General features: G+C 45.6%; 10 protein-coding genes across 10 annotated transcripts; all 10 read right to left on the bottom strand.

Annotated features, from left to right (window-relative positions):
- Positions 1-295: 295 nt before the first annotated feature.
- On the bottom strand, positions 296-1,246 carry TbgDal_IX7000 (hypothetical protein, conserved; the record flags this gene model as incomplete). The annotated part of the gene is made up of 1 exon (XM_011778588.1): positions 296-1,246. The coding sequence occupies one exon, from the start codon at positions 1,244-1,246 to the stop codon at positions 296-298; it is 951 nt and encodes a 316-aa protein (XP_011776890.1).
- A 400-nt stretch (positions 1,247-1,646) lies between these two features.
- TbgDal_IX6990 (cyclophilin type peptidyl-prolyl cis-trans isomerase, putative) lies at positions 1,647-2,198 on the bottom strand (the record flags this gene model as incomplete). The annotated part of the gene is made up of 1 exon (XM_011778587.1): positions 1,647-2,198. One exon carries the CDS (start codon positions 2,196-2,198, stop codon positions 1,647-1,649), a length of 552 nt encoding a protein of 183 aa, XP_011776889.1.
- A 2,061-nt stretch (positions 2,199-4,259) lies between these two features.
- TbgDal_IX6980 (iron-sulfur cluster assembly protein, putative) lies at positions 4,260-4,802 on the bottom strand (the record flags this gene model as incomplete). The annotated part of the gene is made up of 1 exon (XM_011778586.1): positions 4,260-4,802. One exon carries the CDS (start codon positions 4,800-4,802, stop codon positions 4,260-4,262), a length of 543 nt encoding a protein of 180 aa, XP_011776888.1.
- Positions 4,803-5,566: 764 nt separating this feature from the next.
- Positions 5,567-6,328, bottom strand: TbgDal_IX6970 (hypothetical protein, conserved; the record flags this gene model as incomplete). Its single annotated transcript, XM_011778585.1, has 1 exon — positions 5,567-6,328. One exon carries the CDS (start codon positions 6,326-6,328, stop codon positions 5,567-5,569), a length of 762 nt encoding a protein of 253 aa, XP_011776887.1.
- Positions 6,329-7,137: 809 nt separating this feature from the next.
- TbgDal_IX6960 (hypothetical protein, conserved) lies at positions 7,138-9,120 on the bottom strand (the record flags this gene model as incomplete). Its single annotated transcript, XM_011778584.1, has 1 exon — positions 7,138-9,120. One exon carries the CDS (start codon positions 9,118-9,120, stop codon positions 7,138-7,140), a length of 1,983 nt encoding a protein of 660 aa, XP_011776886.1.
- A 357-nt stretch (positions 9,121-9,477) lies between these two features.
- Positions 9,478-13,152, bottom strand: TbgDal_IX6950 (hypothetical protein, conserved; the record flags this gene model as incomplete). Its single annotated transcript, XM_011778583.1, has 1 exon — positions 9,478-13,152. One exon carries the CDS (start codon positions 13,150-13,152, stop codon positions 9,478-9,480), a length of 3,675 nt encoding a protein of 1,224 aa, XP_011776885.1.
- An 838-nt stretch (positions 13,153-13,990) lies between these two features.
- Positions 13,991-14,671, bottom strand: TbgDal_IX6940 (hypothetical protein, conserved; the record flags this gene model as incomplete). Its single annotated transcript, XM_011778582.1, has 1 exon — positions 13,991-14,671. One exon carries the CDS (start codon positions 14,669-14,671, stop codon positions 13,991-13,993), a length of 681 nt encoding a protein of 226 aa, XP_011776884.1.
- Positions 14,672-14,812: 141 nt separating this feature from the next.
- TbgDal_IX6930 (hypothetical protein, unlikely) lies at positions 14,813-15,160 on the bottom strand (the record flags this gene model as incomplete). The annotated part of the gene is made up of 1 exon (XM_011778581.1): positions 14,813-15,160. One exon carries the CDS (start codon positions 15,158-15,160, stop codon positions 14,813-14,815), a length of 348 nt encoding a protein of 115 aa, XP_011776883.1.
- A 1,406-nt stretch (positions 15,161-16,566) lies between these two features.
- Positions 16,567-17,307, bottom strand: TbgDal_IX6920 (hypothetical protein, conserved; the record flags this gene model as incomplete). The annotated part of the gene is made up of 1 exon (XM_011778580.1): positions 16,567-17,307. The coding sequence occupies one exon, from the start codon at positions 17,305-17,307 to the stop codon at positions 16,567-16,569; it is 741 nt and encodes a 246-aa protein (XP_011776882.1).
- Positions 17,308-18,566: 1,259 nt separating this feature from the next.
- Positions 18,567-19,292, bottom strand: TbgDal_IX6910 (Gim5B protein; the record flags this gene model as incomplete). The annotated part of the gene is made up of 1 exon (XM_011778579.1): positions 18,567-19,292. One exon carries the CDS (start codon positions 19,290-19,292, stop codon positions 18,567-18,569), a length of 726 nt encoding a protein of 241 aa, XP_011776881.1.
- Positions 19,293-20,881: the final 1,589 nt, after the last annotated feature.

Below are 20,881 nucleotides of genomic sequence, written 5' to 3'. Positions count from 1 at the left end.
TGTGTATATATATCAGATGGACAGATAAATTATATGGGCGCAGACACAAAAACAAAAACACACGTTAACAACAAAAATATGGAGAGAAACCCCACAAAAGGGGGAGGAGAAATTGACGAAATGGAATTGATGAGGGTGAGGAACAAATACGTTTGCTCTACCCTTCTTGTCGAAGGTGACCAAATCGAAAGAAGAGATTAGACCGCTGCCCTCTGCGTACGCGGCGCACCGGCACTACGCCAAAAGCAAAATAATAAACAACCTTTGAGAAAAGCGAACTTCCACTCACCTACCCTCACTTTTGGGGCATGTTCCTGCTGAGATTCCCGTTCCCCACAATATCAATTCCATTGTCACCTATTCTCCGTATTTTTCGGAAGCGTCCTTGCAAGAATCGCCGTTGTAAATTCATGCCCTCCCTCCTGTTGACAACTTCTCTCTCAACCACTTCCACGTTTATCAACTCAAAACCCACGGAACAAAACAGATCCCTCAACTCAGAAACGGAGAAAAAGTGGCTTAACGTCCCATTCGTACGTGAAAAGGTGTTCGCTTCCACACGGCAGTGCGCGCTAAACCGCTTCTCCGCATGATCATCCACACAATAGTCCCGGAAAAAGAAAACCCCACCCTCCTTCATGCAGGCCGCAATGCGCCGCAACACTACTGCATGCTCTTCAACCGGAATAGAGCATAGAACAAAAATCATGGAGACAAAATCCACCAACCCATTACCACGAGGGCGGGATTGCCTCGCTACGGATGCCGTGATGATGGGGGCAATATCCTGCTCAACGGGGTTCAGCACCCAGGCAGTAAACTTCTCCTGCTCCACATGTGGGAGTGTATTTTGTTTCTCACGCAGGAGTTTAATCGCTACAGTAGAAATATCAAAACCAACAACTCGCCATCCAGAAACGTCACCGTAATCCTTAAGAATAGGGAATACGGCGTTACCGACACCGCAACCGGCTTCCATCCACACACACTCCTCCAACGTAGCTTCGTTGTTCTTCTTCAACCTTTCGAGAACCTCACGGAGTTCAGAAAATTCGCGCAAGATGTAATGACGATCGCGGTAACCGTTTAATGTATTGTTTCTATAGTACTGATCCCAATGCTCCTTGTGAGTGGTCTTACGAACCTTCAGTTGAGCCAACTGCCCTCCCGTGTAGGGGCGGTAATCTTCAACAAATGGCAGCTCACGTGGTCGCTTGCGGGTATTATTTTCAATCTTATCAGGCATTGTAAGATCTAAGTTTCTGTTCCTGTGTGGTGGGCCGGAGAAAGCGGAAAGAGAGGATGTCCCTTATGTGACTCCCGAATTAAACCGAATGCTCCACTTGGTACTGACCAGTAACGGGTCTCCACAGAACATTTCACATAAATGACTACCCTCCTCCATTTCACAGGCATTCGCGCATGCGCGTGTGTGCGGAGTCTGCGCCCTCGCCCCTTTTTATATGAACACCTGCAGCTGTCCACGACTCACCAATCAAAGGAGCTGGGAGCACAGGTGAAAAATCACAAAGTGCGAATGTATATTCACACGGGAACGATCGCATTGGTATGGGGGAAAAGTCCGTGAGCGCCAGCAATGAGACTGCAAAGGTTTGAATGTAAAAAGAAAAAAACAGGGAACTACATCATACATTTAGCTTGATGTGGCCCTCGGCAAATGGGTTATATAAAACCGTGGTACTAAGAATCCTCGCCTCTACATCAAGCACGTTGTAACTTCCATCCGCCTCGAGTTCCTCAACCCGCTTCAGTGTGCGCTCGCTCTCCCCGTCATTCCAGCCAAAATCCACGACCCCAAACGCCGTGTGCTTGGAATCCAGTGACGGGCATGGTTTAAATAAAATAAAGAACTGAGATGCGTTAGTGTCCGGTTTATTTCCCTTATGCGCCATGGAAACGACACCACGACGATCGTGCAATGCGTTTCCCATTCCCTCATCCTCAAAGTACCGCTGCTTGATATCTTGGTGATGGACAAAAACAGATTCACCTCCTTTTCCAGTTCCTGTTGGGTCCCCTGTTAGAACAAAGGTCTCAGGAACCAGACGGTGAAACCTGCAACCATCATAGTATGATGAAGCACAGAGGGCGAGAAAGTTGAAGGAAGCTTTTGGGCAGTCAACGAAACGGAGGTTAATTAACAAACTGCCGAGTGATGTTGAGATCACAACCGACATGAAGAAATGTTGACCCCTCTCCCTCTATGCAGTGCTACTCCGCCTAGTTCGCACGTTGCCGCTCCTCTCTTCTTCCTGTAATAATTAGAAACAGGAGCTGGGTAACACCCCACCACAATATATATATATCAATATATATATTGATACACTACACAGAGCGATAAATAAAGGGTGTAGTAGATAAGTGATAGGACCAACCCCCTCGCCTCCCACTCACTCCCACACACACACACAAAGTACGCACCCTTATCGCTATAGTGCTTAAATACAAAGAGAAAAAAATTAAAAAAAAAAAAGAAAGACCACCAAAAGGAGGAAGTAATCAAGTGGAAGGACGCAACTGACGTGTACTCCAGAGAGAGGAATCAACAAATGGGGGAGGGGGTGACATCAAGTTTGTCCTGACATGAATATGTACTGAATTCGCCGGTTGGCAAAGTTCCGATGATATTTAACATATTCCCTAATTCAAACCTTCACTCCCACTTTACATCGTGACATACATACTTCCCTCTTCACTGTAAAAGAGTTTTCTCCCACAAACTTATCTCGTCTTATTTTTCGCTGTCTTATCTTTCATAACCCCCGCGACGCAACAAATGTTGCTGCGTCCCAAAAGCGAACACGTTTCCAACAAAAAAAAAAACAAAAAATACGCCTTCGTCACGTGTGGCGTAAACCGCCCCAATAATCCTGAGGTTTCCAACTCCGCGTAGCCGACTCATCATATCCATAGAAATCACTGCAGCAAAACTAAACACTTCACACACGTAAGGGATTACAGCATTCAGTAAAATATCGATTGCATTCCTAAACCTAATGGCACAGTGCGCCAGGCAAGCGCAAAGAGCAAAAAAAAAAAATTAAAAAAGAAAAAAGGAAAAGTGAGCAGATAAGACACATAAGAAAGTGAAGTAAAACTCTAAAAAAAAAAAAAACTCCTTCGCAACACGCGCCTCGTACCAACTTGCCCCACAACATCACATGGCACAGCAAACACTAAAAAAAAAAAAACTTTCGTCCCCTTCAGTTCTCAGTCCCCTCATCATGAATGCAAGAAATGGAAGAGGAGGGGAACAAACAAGAAGTAAGACGTTGCAACCTCATAAAAAATACGGGAAGGAAAGTACCATCAAAAGGAAGTAGCTACGTAAACAAATATATATATATATATATATATATGTATAAGTACGTGCTTGCGTGTGCGTGTGCATGAGGGGAGGAAAACGAGTGCATGATGCAAGGAAGTAAAAAGAAAAACATGTGGTGGCATAAAACATGATAAAGGTAAGGAACAGTCGGGAGAAAGCGTGATGGTGCAACACGTACGTGTTATAGTGACTACTAAAGATATTTTTTTTCAATGAAAAAAGATGAGGGAACGGAAAATAACAAGCCCCCGTGATACAACAAAAAAAACTGGGGTATATAGAGGGATATAACAAGATAGAAAACAAACAGGGGGTAATAAATCGTGACATATATAAATGAATACATATATATATATATATATATATATATATATATATCAAGATTCCCCCTTCCTTCACTCCCTGCTGCCCCGTATGTTGTCATAAACATGTTCCTTTAACATGAGAAAACAAAAGCGCATCGTAATAAATGACTGGGCAGAATTCATATTCAACAGCCCACGGCTCCCATATGCACTCACACATTCCAATAATCATACGTGCCATCGTGGTTGAATTACCTGTGGGCGCACATGCGCTCCAGCGCCTCTCTGTTCTCCGTGTGTTGCATAACCTCCAGTGAAAATGAACGGTTCTTTATAGCCTCCTTTTATGGAATACCATTTCGCTTCCCTGCAGCGACACGTCTTGAATAGATTTTAAATAAGAAGTGGAATAAGGAAAATAAAAAAAACGATCGGTCGATGTGGAGAAGGAAAAAGAGAAATCCCGTAAGCATCTGCTTCGATTTAGAGCTGGGACGAAGCGATCAGAGGCTTGGAAGCCGTCCCCATAGCGGTGTCTCCCCTTCAGCGCCAATGTTCCTGTTGATGTCCCTCTCCTTCACTGGCCTTTTACAAACTCAATTTTATCAGCTTGACACCTCACCAACAGCCTCTGACTTAGAAGCTACTTGGGATGTCTGAGATAAGGATGGAGTTTCCGTTTTTTTCTTGTGTACCTTCGACTTTAGTGAAGGGTTTTTGGAAAGGTAGTTCTCAACTGCGGCTTGAATAGTTTCCTCCGCCAGCATCGAGCAGTGCAATTTAACAGGCGGAAGGGAAAGTTCCTGTGCAATCCGTTTGTTGGTGAGCTGCAGTGCCTCAGCAAGTGTTTTGCCGCGAATTGCCTGCGAGGCGTAGGATGATGCCGCAATCGCGCTCCCGCAACCAAATGCTTTGAACTTAACATCCTCAATTACCATCGTTTCAGGGTTCACCTTCACCTGCATTTGAGTCATGTCACCGCACTCTGGAGCACCGCGGAGACCAGTTCCAACATTTGGGTCGGATTTGTCTAATTTACCGACATTGCGCGGGTTATTGTAGTGCTCCTCAACTAGTGGGCTGTACAGTGACCGAAGTGAGGCTGCCAGCGTTGGCAGTACAGTGTGTGATGATATCAGTCGCCGCATGGTTGTTCCTTTCGAATCGTCAGTTTTCTCGCTCTTTTTGTGATACCAGAAGTCGTCGAATTGCCCTTTTCACTTATAAATACTTTTTTTCTTTTAGTGTATAAATAACTATCCCTCACGTTCTATTTTCGCCTTTTTTTTTTTTCACCCCCACCCCCTCCTTCGCTTCTTGTCTACCTTTTTCACTTCCCTACACGGATGACCGCAACACTCAGCCCTCTTTTTATATTCCCAACCACAGTGCTTTCAATGCAACTGTCTTACCTTTTCCCCCAATTCTTTCTTTCTCCTTCTTTTACCACCTTTACCGTCACTAGTACTCCACTGGGACCTTATGTTATGGTATTGCACACTGCGTGAAGAGGGACAAAATAATATGTTAACCTTTATCTCCCTCTTTTCCGTATTATCCGCTTCTGTTTGCGGAACTACACTGTACCAAACCCTTTCCAATCTCAACCAAGCGAGTAATATGAAAAAAAAAAAAGATGTGAGACAGCATGAGGTAAAAGATTTCGCCCAAAACTTAAGACCGGTGAACCTATTTCCAGTACACGGAAATAGACAATGCACACCAAAACAAATACACTTATCATTACAACGAAATCGTTTAACTTAAGGGTGACAAATCGGGAAAAACAAAGGTAAAGAGTGTGTGAGGGAGGTGAACAAACGGGCAAAGGGGCGCGTTACAAACAAACGCGGCACTAACACACGCCCCGCCATGAAGGCACGCACTGTTGTAAAGCACCGAAAAAATGGTGTCAATTTAATTCAATGATGCGTGCCGATCGTTCTGGTTCCTGCTGTGCATCCGCTTCACTACACGAAGAGGTTGTATCACTCTCCAGTTCATCCGCATAACATATAACCACCGACTCATCGCTAGTCGTGGTCGACTCATCGTCCACTTCCGCTTCACTAGTGCCGGTTAACGCTCCAATAGTGTTTTCCTTTTTGTTGTTGGCCGTCAGCGCTGCAAGCAGGTTTAACATCGCCTGAGCCTCCTCCACTTTCTGGCGTTCCAAAGCCTTACGATTATCGACTGTTGGAAGAAGCAGTCCACTCATCGTTGATACGTTTTTTGGCATTTCACGAGGCTCCAATACGCCTGCAACAACGTTCAGATGCACCTCCGCCTCATCCATAGATTCATCAACATCGTCATGACGCTCACTACAGCCGTTTGTACTCGTATCCGCGTCGCCAACCTCACTGAGTTTCTCCAACATCACAGGTGGGACATCAGCCGCATGCTGAAGAAACATCTCAACACCTTGTGTGAGTTTCGCAAGTGTGCTTTCGCCTTCATCGCAAATTCCCCTTCGGTGTCGACTCTGCAGGAGGCTCGCCACTCTGAAGGCAGAGCTCTGCATATAATGTGGAGGGGTTATTGTGTTTTGCTGCGTAATGGACGGTGATGAACACATCCACGCATTCATACGCACAAATGTATGAACACACGAGTCATTGTAGTAAAGAGGAAAAAGAAGAACAAAAATATACATACACCTTTGCGCGCACATGCAATATTTATCCGTCGTGAATAAGACGAGATAGGCGGTAAGAGGGTAAAACAGCGAAGTTTAACAAATGGAAAGGGACGCTTTGATCTGGCCGACTGAAAACGAGAGTATGCTGCGAACAACTACGAAGGCGCATCTCTACTAATCAAGAAAGAAGGGCATCAACACAAAATAGATGTAACACATGGACACGTAAAACTGCATTCCCACCAGCATCAGCACTGCAAACACCGCAACACAAACGAAATAAAGAAGAAGAAAACAAACAATAAATCCGCCCGCCCAACAACTGTTTTCAAACCATCCTGAACACCGCATCCGTACCAACATGATGGACGGGGCCCAATGCATCAAAAGAAGGAGCAAACTCGTTTGGACAAAGTCGAACTAACAGTGAAGACGTAAAGCTGTATGCCCTTCATGGAACCAACAGTCGAACCCTTTACAAATGGGAGCCAAGCACATGCGTATATCCACACCTGCGAGCACTATAAGAACACAAATATACCACGATGGTAAACAGACCGAACCGACACGATACCCGCCGTAATTTTATTTGGTAATTGCAGACACCCTTCTCCACATAACTCCTCGACCCGGGTGGGAGGGGGACAAAAGTTTGGACAACCGTTAGAGATTAATTAACCCAAATTCAGGTGTAGTGTCTTTCCCGATGCAAAAAGCTGCGACACCAAAAACAATGACAAACAAAAAAACAAAGTTGTCGCCAGTGGGGGGGGGGGCGCCCGAGCACGCATGCGGTCCCTGCAATACTCCATACAAAAGACTATGCTGCATTACACAACTTCTTATGGAGAATGAACTGATGAGGTGAAGCCACCGTCATCGCAGTCCGTCCTGGCATGTGTGGGGGTTGTTTCACATGAAGCAGTCAGCACCCGTGTGGAGGGGCGGATACTAAGTATTGTGGAGCGTGAGCCGTTGCTGTCTGCAACATTCGGGGCTGCGCTCACCCGGCGCCTCGCGACAGATTCCAAAGCGCTCAACGGTCCACATCTCGGCCCACAGGTTTTCTTCTCAAAAAGACAATAGCCGCTCGTGCTTGGTGAAGGTGAGGATGAGCGCGAGGAACTACCGCTCGGTAAATTAGGGTTTTCTGCGACCTTCGGATCAACATCTGCTGCTTCCGGGGGAAGTTCCTCGAAACCGTTGGTTTTGCAGAGTGACATACGTCGCGGCACCTTCGCAACGGGATCGTCCTCGCGACAGGGCCTCAGTTGCACATCCGTTGGTACTGGCATTTGTTCGAGGGAAGTTTCCAGTGTTGGTGACCGCACACCATTCGGCGTCTTCCCCGGTTCTTCTGCGCTTGGCGTTACTTCCCCTGGTGAATGGCACTCATGAAGCTCCTCCCCGCCGACGGCGCCACATTCGCTTTTCACATCACCATCAACCCCGGCAGATAAAAGTTCATCAAGAGCCTCCCTAATGCTGCGCAAACCGCTGTATCGGAAGAGAGACGACCGCCCCTTCTCCTTCGAGCCACGGACGCCTGCCTCACAGTCAACAGGATCACCAAAGGGGAAAGGCGCAGCCCTCAAATGTCTTGCCGACAATGTCCCGGATTGCGTCACAACGTGGGGAGGAGCAAAATCATCATATCTATCGCCTTCCCCACCATATCGCCTTCTAACGGCGCCGGTGGGCAGAGGACAGACGCTAAGTCTCCGCGGAGAACGATGGCCACTTCGAATAAGACCATCGTCACTGTAGAGTGTAGTCCTTCTATCTATGGTGGGCGATGTTTCGGAAAATCTCGCTCCTTCTTCAGTATCACACTCATCGTCCACCTCAACGACGGGGCACGATATTGTTCTAGATGGAAAAAATGATTTCTGCCTGATTGCGTGTTCAGTGTCGTGCACGAAACCATCGTCTTCAAGAATGGCTTCGACATGGGGTAGTGAAATTGTCTTAGACACTGAAAACGGTGCTGGGTGAGCTCCATCTCGCCGAGAGCTCGGGTGCCTGGTACTTGAGCCCATACTTGGGCAGGCCGAGTCCAACCGATCTATTGCTATTGGTGGAATGTATCGGGGATCATGCCGTTCTTCGTAAAAATTATCTCTATGGGAAACTTGTTCTTCCGCCGTCGCTGCGGTTTCAAATGAATGAGAACGCTGTCGACGAAAGAACTCATTGCTGTAAAGTGGCTCACTCCACATCCCTCCAGTGCCGCAATGCATTAGAGGTGTGTGAGGTGGAACAGGGCCACCATCCGCAGATTTCGCGCATTCATCGACAACGCCCTGCTGTGGCCGACTCATACATTCCACGACACTGGTGTCTACAGTGCTGAAACCAGGTGTCCCACGACTTATTGGGGGAACATTGGCAACAGAGAATCGGGATTGATGCGGTGTCGATAAAGAGGTAACCGCAGAAATACCAGAGGACCCCAAGGCTAGCGCCGACTTCCCCATTATCAGTGCCTGCACATTCAAAGACACTTCCTCTGGAACCCCCCTCTTCGGTATTACACTCATAGCTTGAAACCACTTCGCACAATCGTCAGCGCTGGGCGCCACAAGAAGTAGCTTCCGCGTGCCATCGTAGTGAAGTGCAACGATGGTGGGCGACTCACGCGTAACCGACAAAACAGTCGAAAACAAAATGTAGTCGAGTGGAGTACCATACTCTTCAGAATAGCCAACTATAAGTGTCGGTGAAAGAACCGAAAACAAGTTTGCGCAGTGGTCTGACTGTGGCGATCGCTTTATCCATGTCAGATTCCCGCTCATTTCCGCCAGCATCCAATGGGAACCACTCATTGCCTCCAGCCTATTTGGCCCCAGACCTAGTTGAAAACAACATCATGATGAACAAAAGAGGGAAGCAAAGAAAATAACACGACGGCACTGCCAAGAAACAGAGTTAACAAGAGGTTGGGCACGGTTTCAATATGAGCATACATGCTTGTACAACAAACAAGTAAACAATGGATATGTGATGTGACCGTCGCTACGTTTACCACGGTAACAACAAGGCACACGGGGGCAGTTCACCATCTCTTCATACTCCCTGATCCAATCAACCAAGGGTCGTCGCGAAGCAACTAGCGTTCTACTCCTTTTTTTTTTCGTACTTGCACATCAATGGAAACGCGGGGGAGTGGGGGTGACGTGCGTCTAAGAGTGGACAGAAGTCACACGAAAACCACCTTGGTCGTTGAGTCGTGCCGTGAATGTGACCTTTTCCCCTCCTGTCCATTTGTGCTTTCGCAACCACTGTTGGCCGACGTACACACGTTGATTCGGGTGCTCCGTGCCGACGGGTTGAATAAAGGCGTACCGACTCGTCACGAGACACACCACACCCTCAGCCTTCCGTAGAGTTTCGGGTATTGTGTTATGACATAAGGGGCACCGAGCCTCCAGATGCACGAGGTTGCATTCACTACATTTGGCAGGAATGAAAGGAACCACTTCGGCTGCTTCCTCAACAGCATCCTCAACCACAGCCCGCTGAACCCCACAAAAAATGCAGTATGATTCAAAATCTACATTTGCCCTTTGGCATTGGGGGCATTCCCATGCTTCCGTTGGACACAACTCACGGACCGTGTCGCGAAGGGAGAGGCAGTTACGACACACATAACGGCATACATCCCCATTTTCATTTTCGGCCCCACACACCTCACACACCCATTCTTCCTCGTTGAAAGAGCAAAGTTCCGGCCTGTGAGTTCCAAGGCAATGCGGACATTGTCCAGGATGGAAATGAGAAGAAGAAACGCCACATACGTTATCAACATGTTCCAACAATTGCTTCGTCAGAGCAATTACTCGGCGGGCCATCCTCTCATACGGAACACTTGCGATCAACACTGCTTGTAACCGCCCTAATGCAACAGCCACAGCCACACGGGTTTCGCTAATTGTCGCCTGTCCAACGTGCTGTCGGAAAGAAACTAAGATTTTGTGAAATAAGTCCGCTAACGTGTCACAGCCCAACTTCCGTTCCATGGCGCGATCGATCACCCTGAAGGTTTCATGTACCACAGCGGTGCTCCAACCTTCCCGTGGAACAGGGGGAGCAAATGAAAAACAGTGAACGCATACAACTCCGATTTGCTGCGTACCCAAATCCTCTCCACATGCACTGCAGCGCCGCACGGCAAGATGCAACACGTCAGCAAAATGAAGCGCATGTCCACATTCTGAACAATGACTAGACAGTTTTTCAACCACTATCCCCCCACAATTCGAACACCACTGGGCCGTTTCAACCATCAATTCCGACTCTCCAACCGCCGCTGACGATGTTGTTGGGGCCTTCAGCGCCGTTGCCCCCACACGCAAAGCACCGGCACAAAGAGCACATTTTTCAGCAAAAGGGTTTTCCGCCATGGCCCCGCAGTCCACACAAGAGCGGACGTCGCTACTTTTATGCGCCATTGCAAAGGGCAAGAAGTCAACGTGGGGGCATTCTGGGCAGGTGCGGTCGAGTGAGCTTCGCAACTGGCTGCATCCCTCACAGCGCCACACAGTGCTGTTAGCAACCGCCCAGGGTTCACGCATCCATCCGCAATGTCGGCAATAGTGCACAGACCTACACGATCCTTTCCCTTCACCCGAACTATCCACAGTAGGGCATGAGCACGAGGTCACTTTGGAATTCCCCATTTCTTTCAACGCTTTTGCCACTGGGCCCAAATCTGCCTTGCAGCGGAAACAGGAACTCACCTGCCGCGCAGGATTGTTCGCCCCGCATTCACCACAGGTCCACGCACGGCGGACGACGGCAGCCGCAACCGCACCCTCTTCCGTACGGACGCCACATGACTGGCAAAAACTTAATCGCTCATCCTGTGCATAAGCGCATTTGCTACACACAACAAACCCATTCCGGAGCGCAGAGCACAAGCAGTAATTAAACCTGTCACTGTTAAAGCGACCACAAGCAGCACACTTCCATAACTTGTATGATGGCAGCAGGAAAGTATAACGCTTTAGGATGGGTTCCACATCGCAGTGCCAGACGGTTGCGAGATGCTCAACAGTTTCCAGCATTCCCCGATCACGGGCGTGGCAGAGGGCATAGTAATTTAAAAAGGGAACACCGTTCGTTGACGGGTCTACGCGAGAAAAGAGATCTTTTAACGCAAGACTTGTCGACCGCTGAAATGTCCATACGATGGATGCAGTCAATGGAACAGAAAAGTACTCTACGCCCAGCGCTGTTTCGAGTAGCTCAAGTATCATGTCGGTATTGATGTCATCACCAATGCAACGCACAATTGCGCGTAACAAAGGTACAATATGTTCTAGTATCGTGCATGGCTGCGTTTCCTTTGAGAAATGCCCGTTAATACGCGCAACACGGTCACACAAACCAGATAGAACATATTCCATACACTGGCTAACGATGATGCCGGGGTTATGAAAACACACGATTGCGCGGTAAAGAGGCACCACGTCGGCGGAACTACCTGACCGACCAACCAGTACGCAAACAGCGTGTATGGCGTGCATCACAGGAGGTGGAATATTTATCCAACCCTCCTCACGCGAGCATGCAACGCTGAGAAGCGAATCACAGGCACGGACAACATCTGCGTGGTGCACGTGGGCCATCACCAAATGATGTGTTACACGAAGCGTTGGAAACATAACGTACGCACGCCGAACAAGTCCCCCCTTGCCTAGCGCAACAAGAGCAGCACTGCCATGCACAAGACCCTCTTCAATATACCTGGTTTCGCGGTCACTCTTTGTGAGTTCAGTGAATGCGCGAATTATTACCTCACCACAGTGATCCGGTACGGAACCACTAGAACCCAATGCAACTCCACAATTGGCTAGAAACTTACACTGAACTGAGGGCGTCACCAACCCACGATCCGCCATTGTACCGTACACATCACACAATAAAAACATGGGGGCATACTTTAGGCACGACATTACCTGTATACACAACTCATTACACCATTGATCACCGCAGGGATTTTTCAAAAGCCAGTGAAGCGCCATCACAGCACATCGATGAAGCCCCCCAAGGGCATTTTCGACAGCGAGACGTCCGCTCTGGCGACCCCGAACCACAGTGGCCACATGATGCATGCAAAGCTTAAGAACGCTCGAAGTCACAACGCGCAGACACAACACAGACGTCACGATGGGAGAAACGTGCACCGGGAGGGCAACACCCAAAACTTTACGCAGGCAGTTCTCAAACAACAATGGATCACCACTAGTTCGAGAAGCCAATAACTCCACAAGTCCTTTAAAGACGGCGCCCTCTGAGTCCTCAACTCTAACAGCATACTGCAGAAGAGTAACGGCCGTTCTAGCATCCATATAACCGGAACAGATTCGCAACATGTGATCCACGATATAATGATAACCCGCTCTATTGTGTGGTAGCGGTGTTGACGCTCCCATTGTTGCATTTTTCACAGTTCCCCTATCGTTAACTATCTGACGCTGAGAGCGATTCTCTTCGCCCGCTATACGACTATAAGCCAGAAGACACTCCTCCGAAACATTGAGTAATGTCTCCAACGCGACTGAATCATTTGTTCCTCCAACCGTTTTGCGGGCAGCCACGGCAAATGACGATGAGGCAGACCACATGGACCAACAGTGACTTAAGAATGTAAAGGCCAAATAAGGAGGGAGGCATTCCTGTGATACGAACCGAAGCGAACTCGCCAGGCCCTCAGTTGCAGTGCACTCGGGTAAACCTACTCCTAGAAGAAGCGATAAGCGTTGGTTGAGTTTGGTACCTGACACAGCGAGAGTTGTGATGCGATGACGAATTACATGTGGTGAAGTGAATACACGTAACGTCGGCGGCCGCATAAAGTCTCGCAAGGAATATGCAACAAAGTGCGAACTCACGCAAACCCGAGCAGTTTCTTTTTCCTCCTCCCGCTACGTCTTTGCGAGGAAAAGGGTCTTGATGACCGACACCTTAATGGGGTGGAAGCAAGTGGAATGCGTCCCCACTTCACACCCCTGCACAGAAGAATGAATCGTTTTTTTTTTTGAAAAAAAAAAAGAAACGGAAGCAAAACACATTAGGTAATGGGTAAAAACGCAAATGGATAAATTACACACATGGACACACACAAACACACGTCTCCCTGTTATAGGAGGAGAAGGTCAAGAAAAAAGACGCGACCAATTTCAAACATAACATAACAAAAAAAAACGTCTTTCACTAACATACACACACACACAGGTAGAGAAGAAGGACTAGCGTAAAAAAAAAGGAGGGGAAAAAAAAACAGTCTTCAATCCGCTGCACATGCATAGCTCCTAGTCGACCGAACAATCCCTCACTGCATTGGGCCAATGATAACAATGCATTATGACGCTCCACCACAAATGTTAACACCTACACTCCCCTTTTCCTTCGCTACCTCCCACATGGTACCACTCAGCAGTGACAAAAACACGTAAAACATAGCCACGATACGACTGCATAAAAGATCTTTAAAAGAAAGAAACACAAAGGGAATGCTACGAATGAACCCTTTATACAACCATGCAAATATTTTTGCCCACGTACCTCGAGAAAAGAATTCCCTTGTCACTCCCTTGCCTTTTTTGCGTAAAAGACATAATCGTCACACCCAACTCAGAGAAGGAGTTAACAAGGGAATCTAGCAATTACCACAATAAGTGTAAACAAGAGTTAATATAATGTTTCGGGTCTTTTGTCCTCTGGAAGTGGGAAGCCCGGCACCATGTCGAACACGAGGTCGTCAGTAATAAGTTTGTGACCTGTTGCATTAGTTAAATTCCCTTGCTCCCAGTTTGTGGGGGAAAACTCCGCCCGCATCAGGGCTCGATTCGGCTCGCGCCACGTCATGGGGTTCGCGGGGTCTCTCTCATCCCATCCACTAAGTCGCTGTGAAGCAGCCATTGTCCAGTAAAACGAGTTCATGTAAGTGGGCACACTTAAGTGAAGCAGACTAGGGAAAAACTTTTTATCCTCAGCTGTGTAATCTTTCGTAAGCTCCATGAATTTTGTCTTTAGCAGTTGATTTCGGTAAGTTTCGTAGGCACGGCAAATCATCCACGCTTCTTCGAACTCGTGACAGTTCGCTGTACCCCACGTAACAGGTTTTAGATTCTTCAGGCAGCGATGAAATGGCACCCAGCGATGCACGCACTGATCACGAAATATAATTGGAACGTTATGTAATTCCATAAAATCACGAGAGACGGACATGGGCCTACGTTGATGCCCACGATCAGCACCAAAAGGATCAAGCATATTCCACAGCAGTGGATTATCGTAAGGCCCAAGGTTAATAGGTGGCATGGGATCCCCAGGCTTTGTACGCCCAATATCCTTCAAATACTCCGTCATTTGCTACGTCCAATCCACTATTCAACAACAATAACAACAGCGGCTGCGAAAATTTTTATAAAAAAAAGGAGCTAATTCCAACGCAATAAATATATGCGATAATAACTTGCTACCTGCGTAGGCCCTGTACTACTAAAGAAGCTAAAAGGAAAACCAAACCAACGAAAAACAAAACAACTTATACCTACAACTCTTTGAGAAGCTCAACGCTAAGGCCTCTGACAGAGTGCAGAGCGTAGTATTTTCCAACGGTAAAAAACAAAAAAAAAAGAAAAGAGTGGAAAGCGGAGGCGGGAGCGGTAAGTCGATGTTTTTATTATATGAAGTAAAATACAAGAATAAACAAAGAATTACAACCCGAGGAAATGAGAGAAATGGGAAATAGAAACAGATAGAGTGTGCGTTTGAGCGATAGCTCATGACGGAGAAATGTGTCACGTGCGGCGCACCACGAACCTGCAAAGCAACATAAGAAACCCCACCAAACATAACGTATGAATAGGAGGGCTGCAGTACTTCATAAGAAAATTACCCAACGCACGCAAATGAACAAAAAGGGAAAGAAAAGGACAGGAGAGACGAGACACGACACAAGCAACCCTTTCCCCCACATAGAACACATCAGTGCCGTCAGACAACTCTTCAATAAGAGACGCACTGCAATAAGCCATTAACCTCAATGCACAGAAATGCAACCTGTCAAAGTGCTCAGTGGCTCCTTATTTAATAAATAACCTTTCAAAAATGATAGTCTTTGCGCTGTCATCTTTTACCAATATAAATACATATGTTTATGTGTTACGGAACTGATATGGGCACACCGCGAACACAATTTGCGGTAGCACAAAGGGTTCCGCCACACTAATATGAACTACGCTCGAATATTTCAACCCATGTAATCAGAGTTATCAACCTTCTCCCTTCACATATAAAAAAAAGGGTAAAGTAAACAAATGAAAAAGAAAATAAAGAGCAAACAAGGAAATGTATATATATATATATACATGAAGGGAAGGTTTGTGAATGAGAAATAATTTACGGACAACAATGAGCACAGTCATGTGCCATGAACAAACCAAGCACTGGCGCTCCCCCAAAGTTTCAAATCTCCATCTTCCCGCCCTTCTGTCTTTTTTTTCTTTTGGTAAGATAACCGAAAAGAAAAAAAATGAGTTGCGGTACAATTCATTGATTCCCCTTCCCATCACCCGCCTACTTGCATATTAACTCATTTTATTACCTCTTTATTTCACCCAAAATTTTTTTCTTTTCTTAAGCAGGCGTACATTCCACACGGGGAATTCTACCTCTAAATTTATGTAGAACCTTTCCTTCCATTATACTGTTCTACAACATAAGTGAGACGATGCACATTATGAGGTACACAGCTACCTTAAATAAATTCTACCAACATACACGCAAAGGTATCGCAGAACAACAACAGTAATACTAATAATAATATTATTATTATATTATAATAAATCAAAACAACCGCACCATTAAACATAACTCCCTTTGTGATGACACACCAAAGCTCAGCGAAGAGAAGACGAAAAAATTAGATGTCTCACCACATATATACATATATATATAAGCCGCATGTGTTTCCCTCCATTAGGTAACACAAAAACAAAATAACACACAAATGTTCTCGCTTTTCGTACGCCAGCCAACTCCTCCATCACAGCCAAAATCGCGAAACAGCAAAGAAAAAAAAGAAAAAAAAAGAAAGAAAAATCAAATCATCAACACAAAAGAAACGGCAAACAAATGAAAAAAGAATGTGCATGCAGGGGGGATCAAAGAAAAGGAAAAAAACACGCACACGTGCACATGACTCCCTTTCTTCCCATGTATCATATTCAAATACACAATTAAAAAATGCAACAAAAAACTCATGGTGACATAAAAAAGGACGGTAAAGTCGCTGCAAGGCCAATTAAACCTTGAGTTGTTGTACTGACCGAAAGGGCTGGAGGGAAACTTGACGCCGCAACCGCAAGCCAGTGGGTCAAAAGATGTTTTTCGTGAAGTGTCATCGCTAATGGAGGGACGCCACGAGGAAAAAGAGTCATGGCATATGTCATCAATCCAACACCTTCAAGAAAACTCAGCACTCCCTGAAGATAATAACGTTTTCGGAAAACATTGCGTGTATCCGTAGCTTCAAAAGAAATGGGACGAACCGCCTTCAGAAGGACCGCACTGGTCATTGTTTGCATAAGGTTGCAGTAAAAAAGTAGTGAAGGAATCAACCGAGAAGTGTAGAAACAAATGTTGTTCGACAAAACGCCCTCATTTGCGAGTAACGCAATTTTATCAGTGATGCGAAACAACAGCATCGCCAACATGGTTAAAACACGCATAACTCCGGTAAACCAACTTGGCGATGAGTGGAGTCTTCTGCGGACAGAAGATGGCGACACTTCACGTAGCAACAAGTATGAACCCTTTAAACGCGACAAGCAGAGGTAGTTGGCAAGTACCTTCGCTAAAGCACATGCAGAACGCGCTACCAACGTGTAATGTTTCGAACCCGCAACACCCGCGGAAACTAAACTGCAGAATTGAGCCACAGCCACAAGTCGCTGCGAGTGGCTTCCGAAAAGAGTTTTGTCTGGAGGAAGGGAACTCATATTAAGTTTTTCTTTTTTTAAAAAAATAAAACTTTTTTTTTTTATTTTTTATTTTTTATTTTTTGACCTTTATTCTTAATTCAAGGGGAGGTGATATACCCTCACCCCACACACACACAAAAAAAAAAGAGGAAAAAAAAATAGATTATAAAGAATCAGAAATGTGCACACGTAATATTTATCTTTTTTCTATAGAAAAGAGGAAGAACCCCCCCCCCCTGCAAAACCGAACAAAATGAGTGTATATTTGATTTGTTAGTTGTGACGGCGATAAAAAGACAGCAAGGTGAATAGTGTGGGAAGCCGCAGAGCAAGAGTAAGGGGCGTACGAACTAGCAGTCCACGAAAAAAAAAAAAAATATCAGGACTCTAATAACGTATCATGCAAAAAAAAAAAAAAGAGAGACAGACAGACAGAAGGGCAAACATCGGTTTTTAATTTAATTTCTTTTATTGTTTTTTTTTTTTAGAAAATCAAAAACCAAGGCAACTTTTCCCTCATCCTCAAAATAAAACGACAGCAAAAGCTTTTTGATTGCCTCCTTTCACACTTAATGCCTGTCTCACTTCCCTTCCCTTTTGGTTCCTTTTCCTTTTTTTTTCTCTGCATGTTCCTTCACGCTAGCCTCCTAAACCACACCTACACAACCTTGTATGACTTTTTTTCTAAACGAAAATTTTAAAACAAAAAAAAAAGGACTCTCCCTTCATTTCTCAAGGTCCATATTCTTATTCTTTGTCTTTTTTTCTCAATGTTAATTACTCTCCTTTACCATACCCCATTTTATACCACACTCATTAGTATTTTGCCTCCGATGGACACGCATTACTGCAGTTGCTATAATCCCACACAACCAGCTCACACGGATCAAAACAATAATTATCATAACTCCCACAACATATCATAATAGTGATGATGAAAATAAATATATTTCCGTGATATAATTATACGTTTTGTATTAAGCAACGGGTGCACACAAATAAACACGATCCCACCAACCTCGTTCACTTACATCGACACATACTGACGGATATGGAGAAAGTTGGTGCCGGAACGGGTTCAATATATTTCCTGTTTTCACAAAACCAAGAAAAGGCAATCGACCAAAAAGATAAAAAGGCTAAAAGTACTTGCCACGATCAAAACACCATTAGAAAAAGGAAAATAGTAAATCATATAACGTTTTCACAGCATTTAAATAAAAACAAAACAAAGAGTGACGCACGACAGATACATCATGATAATATGACAGTCCTTTTCAATAGAATTCACACACAGACGCAATCAAACCCAACAACCCGCGCACAGTATTGCTGGCATGTAGCGGATTGGGTGACAGCGCCTTCACCATCACATGCAAAGGCACAAGAGGTCCGCTGGCATTAGCCAAAAGCTGCGGTTTGCCTTCAGGGAGGCATGTCAGGGCGAACAGGAAGTAGCACACCAACTTCAATAAATCCACCATGACACGTTTGCAACCGCCATAAGGGCACGTTTTCCGCTTATCGTCGCCCGAAGCCGCAGCAGCAGTGCAGTGGCCCCTCATTTTTGACAGCATGTACAATTGTCGAACAATGCCGAGCACCAGCGTGTACATCCAACACAGCACGGCAACTCCACTGAGGCGGTGAAGACTTTTGGGGAAAACACCATGACCCGCAAGTACAGCAGTATTTTCATTCAAGCAGAAACCAATGTGGAACAGGTGTGACAATTGATCAATCCGCGACGCGACCATATCACCAGCGGGTTTGGAGAGGGAAGTTAATGTTGGTTTTGACAGTGCATTTGCCAGAAGGGAAAGACGAGTGACGGCACGATACGCATCACCCATCCTCGCAAGGTTGCCGAGTGACAGTGCAAGAGATTCGCACCCGGCAGTCCTTGCAGGACCCTCAAGGGCCATCGGAAGAAACTGGACGATGGCCATCACCTTATCGCGGTTCCACGCATCACAGAGGTATGTATGGGCTTGAGCAGACATTGATAGTATTATAATTTACTTTCTTTTCAACTGTAGGGTCGGGGAGGAGAGAGGAAAATTTTTTTGAAGGTGTAAGTGAAAGCTTGAAATGCGCATAGTGATGGCACCACTTAGGAAAGGGGTGGCAAAGAATAACATCCAACCGTTTGCAGAAGCAGCAGTAACTCAAGATAAGAATATGAGGTAAAGCACATGTTCCTTCTGACGACACTCAAATACCTTCCATATTATCAAGAACACACCCCCCTCCGAATCGATAAGGAATGGAATCTGTAGACTCCAAAACGCAAACAAACCACGACCCCTGGTATTCTGAGACGCACCAGTCAATTCATTTCACCACAAGTTGAATCTCGCTTCTACATTTTGAATCCGGTTTCACGGCTACAACTTCAATCATGTTTCAGTCACACATGCGTCTCCCCATCACCTGCACTAACAGCAGTCAGCCCGCACAGACTCCATAAGAATCCCAATTCTAAAATGTTACAGGTGAAAAGCACCCGCGATCCTTCAGAAGCACATCAGAACAAGTAATAATAAAAATAATGGCGAAAATAGCGCAGTAGAAACAACGCATAATGAATTAACTGCAATGGCACTGGGAGAGTAACTGCCGTCTCCTCTGCAAAGCAATGGGGCAAAAAAAAAAAAGGCCATTCCCATTTTCCGATACCTGGGTGACTAAAATTACTTTTTTTTCTTTAAAGGAAACAGGAAGAGTTACTTGAATAGAAAGTGAATAATACCGTTTCTACCATCTTGTACACACGTATCGATTGGAAACGAATCCCACACACACACACACACACCCCTCTCCTTTCTTCCCTCAGGTGTTAAAATCCGTGTGCAGGCCGCGTGACGGTGTGATTCACGGCAACAAACGTAAGAATGAGTGTTGAGTAACATGTATTCGAAAATTTTAAAAAGCATACATGATCATATCATCACAGCCAGTGGTTTAACCCACGAACCTCGAACACGTTAGGAAATGGCGATCATCGCATTGTACGACATAATCCCAGTTAATGTTTATCTAACCCATGGCAAGTTCCAGTTGACTAATTCAAACGTCCCAATAAAATACCTACACACATTCTCGTCCTCCCCTCTCACCTCACAGAACAATCAATGCGATCATGGATATGAAGCCCTTCCACATTCGCCAAAATAAAAACGCTCAGGAACAACAACCCATCGGATATGAACATTGAAATCAGAGAATGTGAAAATTAACAACATTCTTCAATACCTAACAATGAAACTGCTACAAAATGTAACAGGCTCCCGTGTCCAAACGCTCAACACCCTCCATAGTTTATCATATGCCGGGAAGTGACCCGTTCAACCAAAGCACGTCGACATGAATATTAAATGAATAAATGAAACAAAAGGTAATACCTATTTCACAACACCATATATATATATATATATATATATATATATATATGAGAATGGTTTGTTTTTTCCAAGTGGTCACACCACGCCCGCTACGCGTCACCGTTGAAATACCGCAACAGTCCTCTTTGTCCCCCATCCCTTTCCACCCCTTGCCTTCGCTTTTCCTTGCCGAAAGAAGGGAAATGATT

Source organism: Trypanosoma brucei, chromosome 9, assembly GCF_000210295.1.
Source record: "Trypanosoma brucei gambiense DAL972 chromosome 9, complete sequence".
Classification (NCBI taxonomy): Eukaryota; Euglenozoa; class Kinetoplastea; order Trypanosomatida; family Trypanosomatidae; genus Trypanosoma; species Trypanosoma brucei.
Note: the sequence above shows the minus strand (reverse complement) of the source record. Positions and strands in the feature narration are given on the sequence as shown.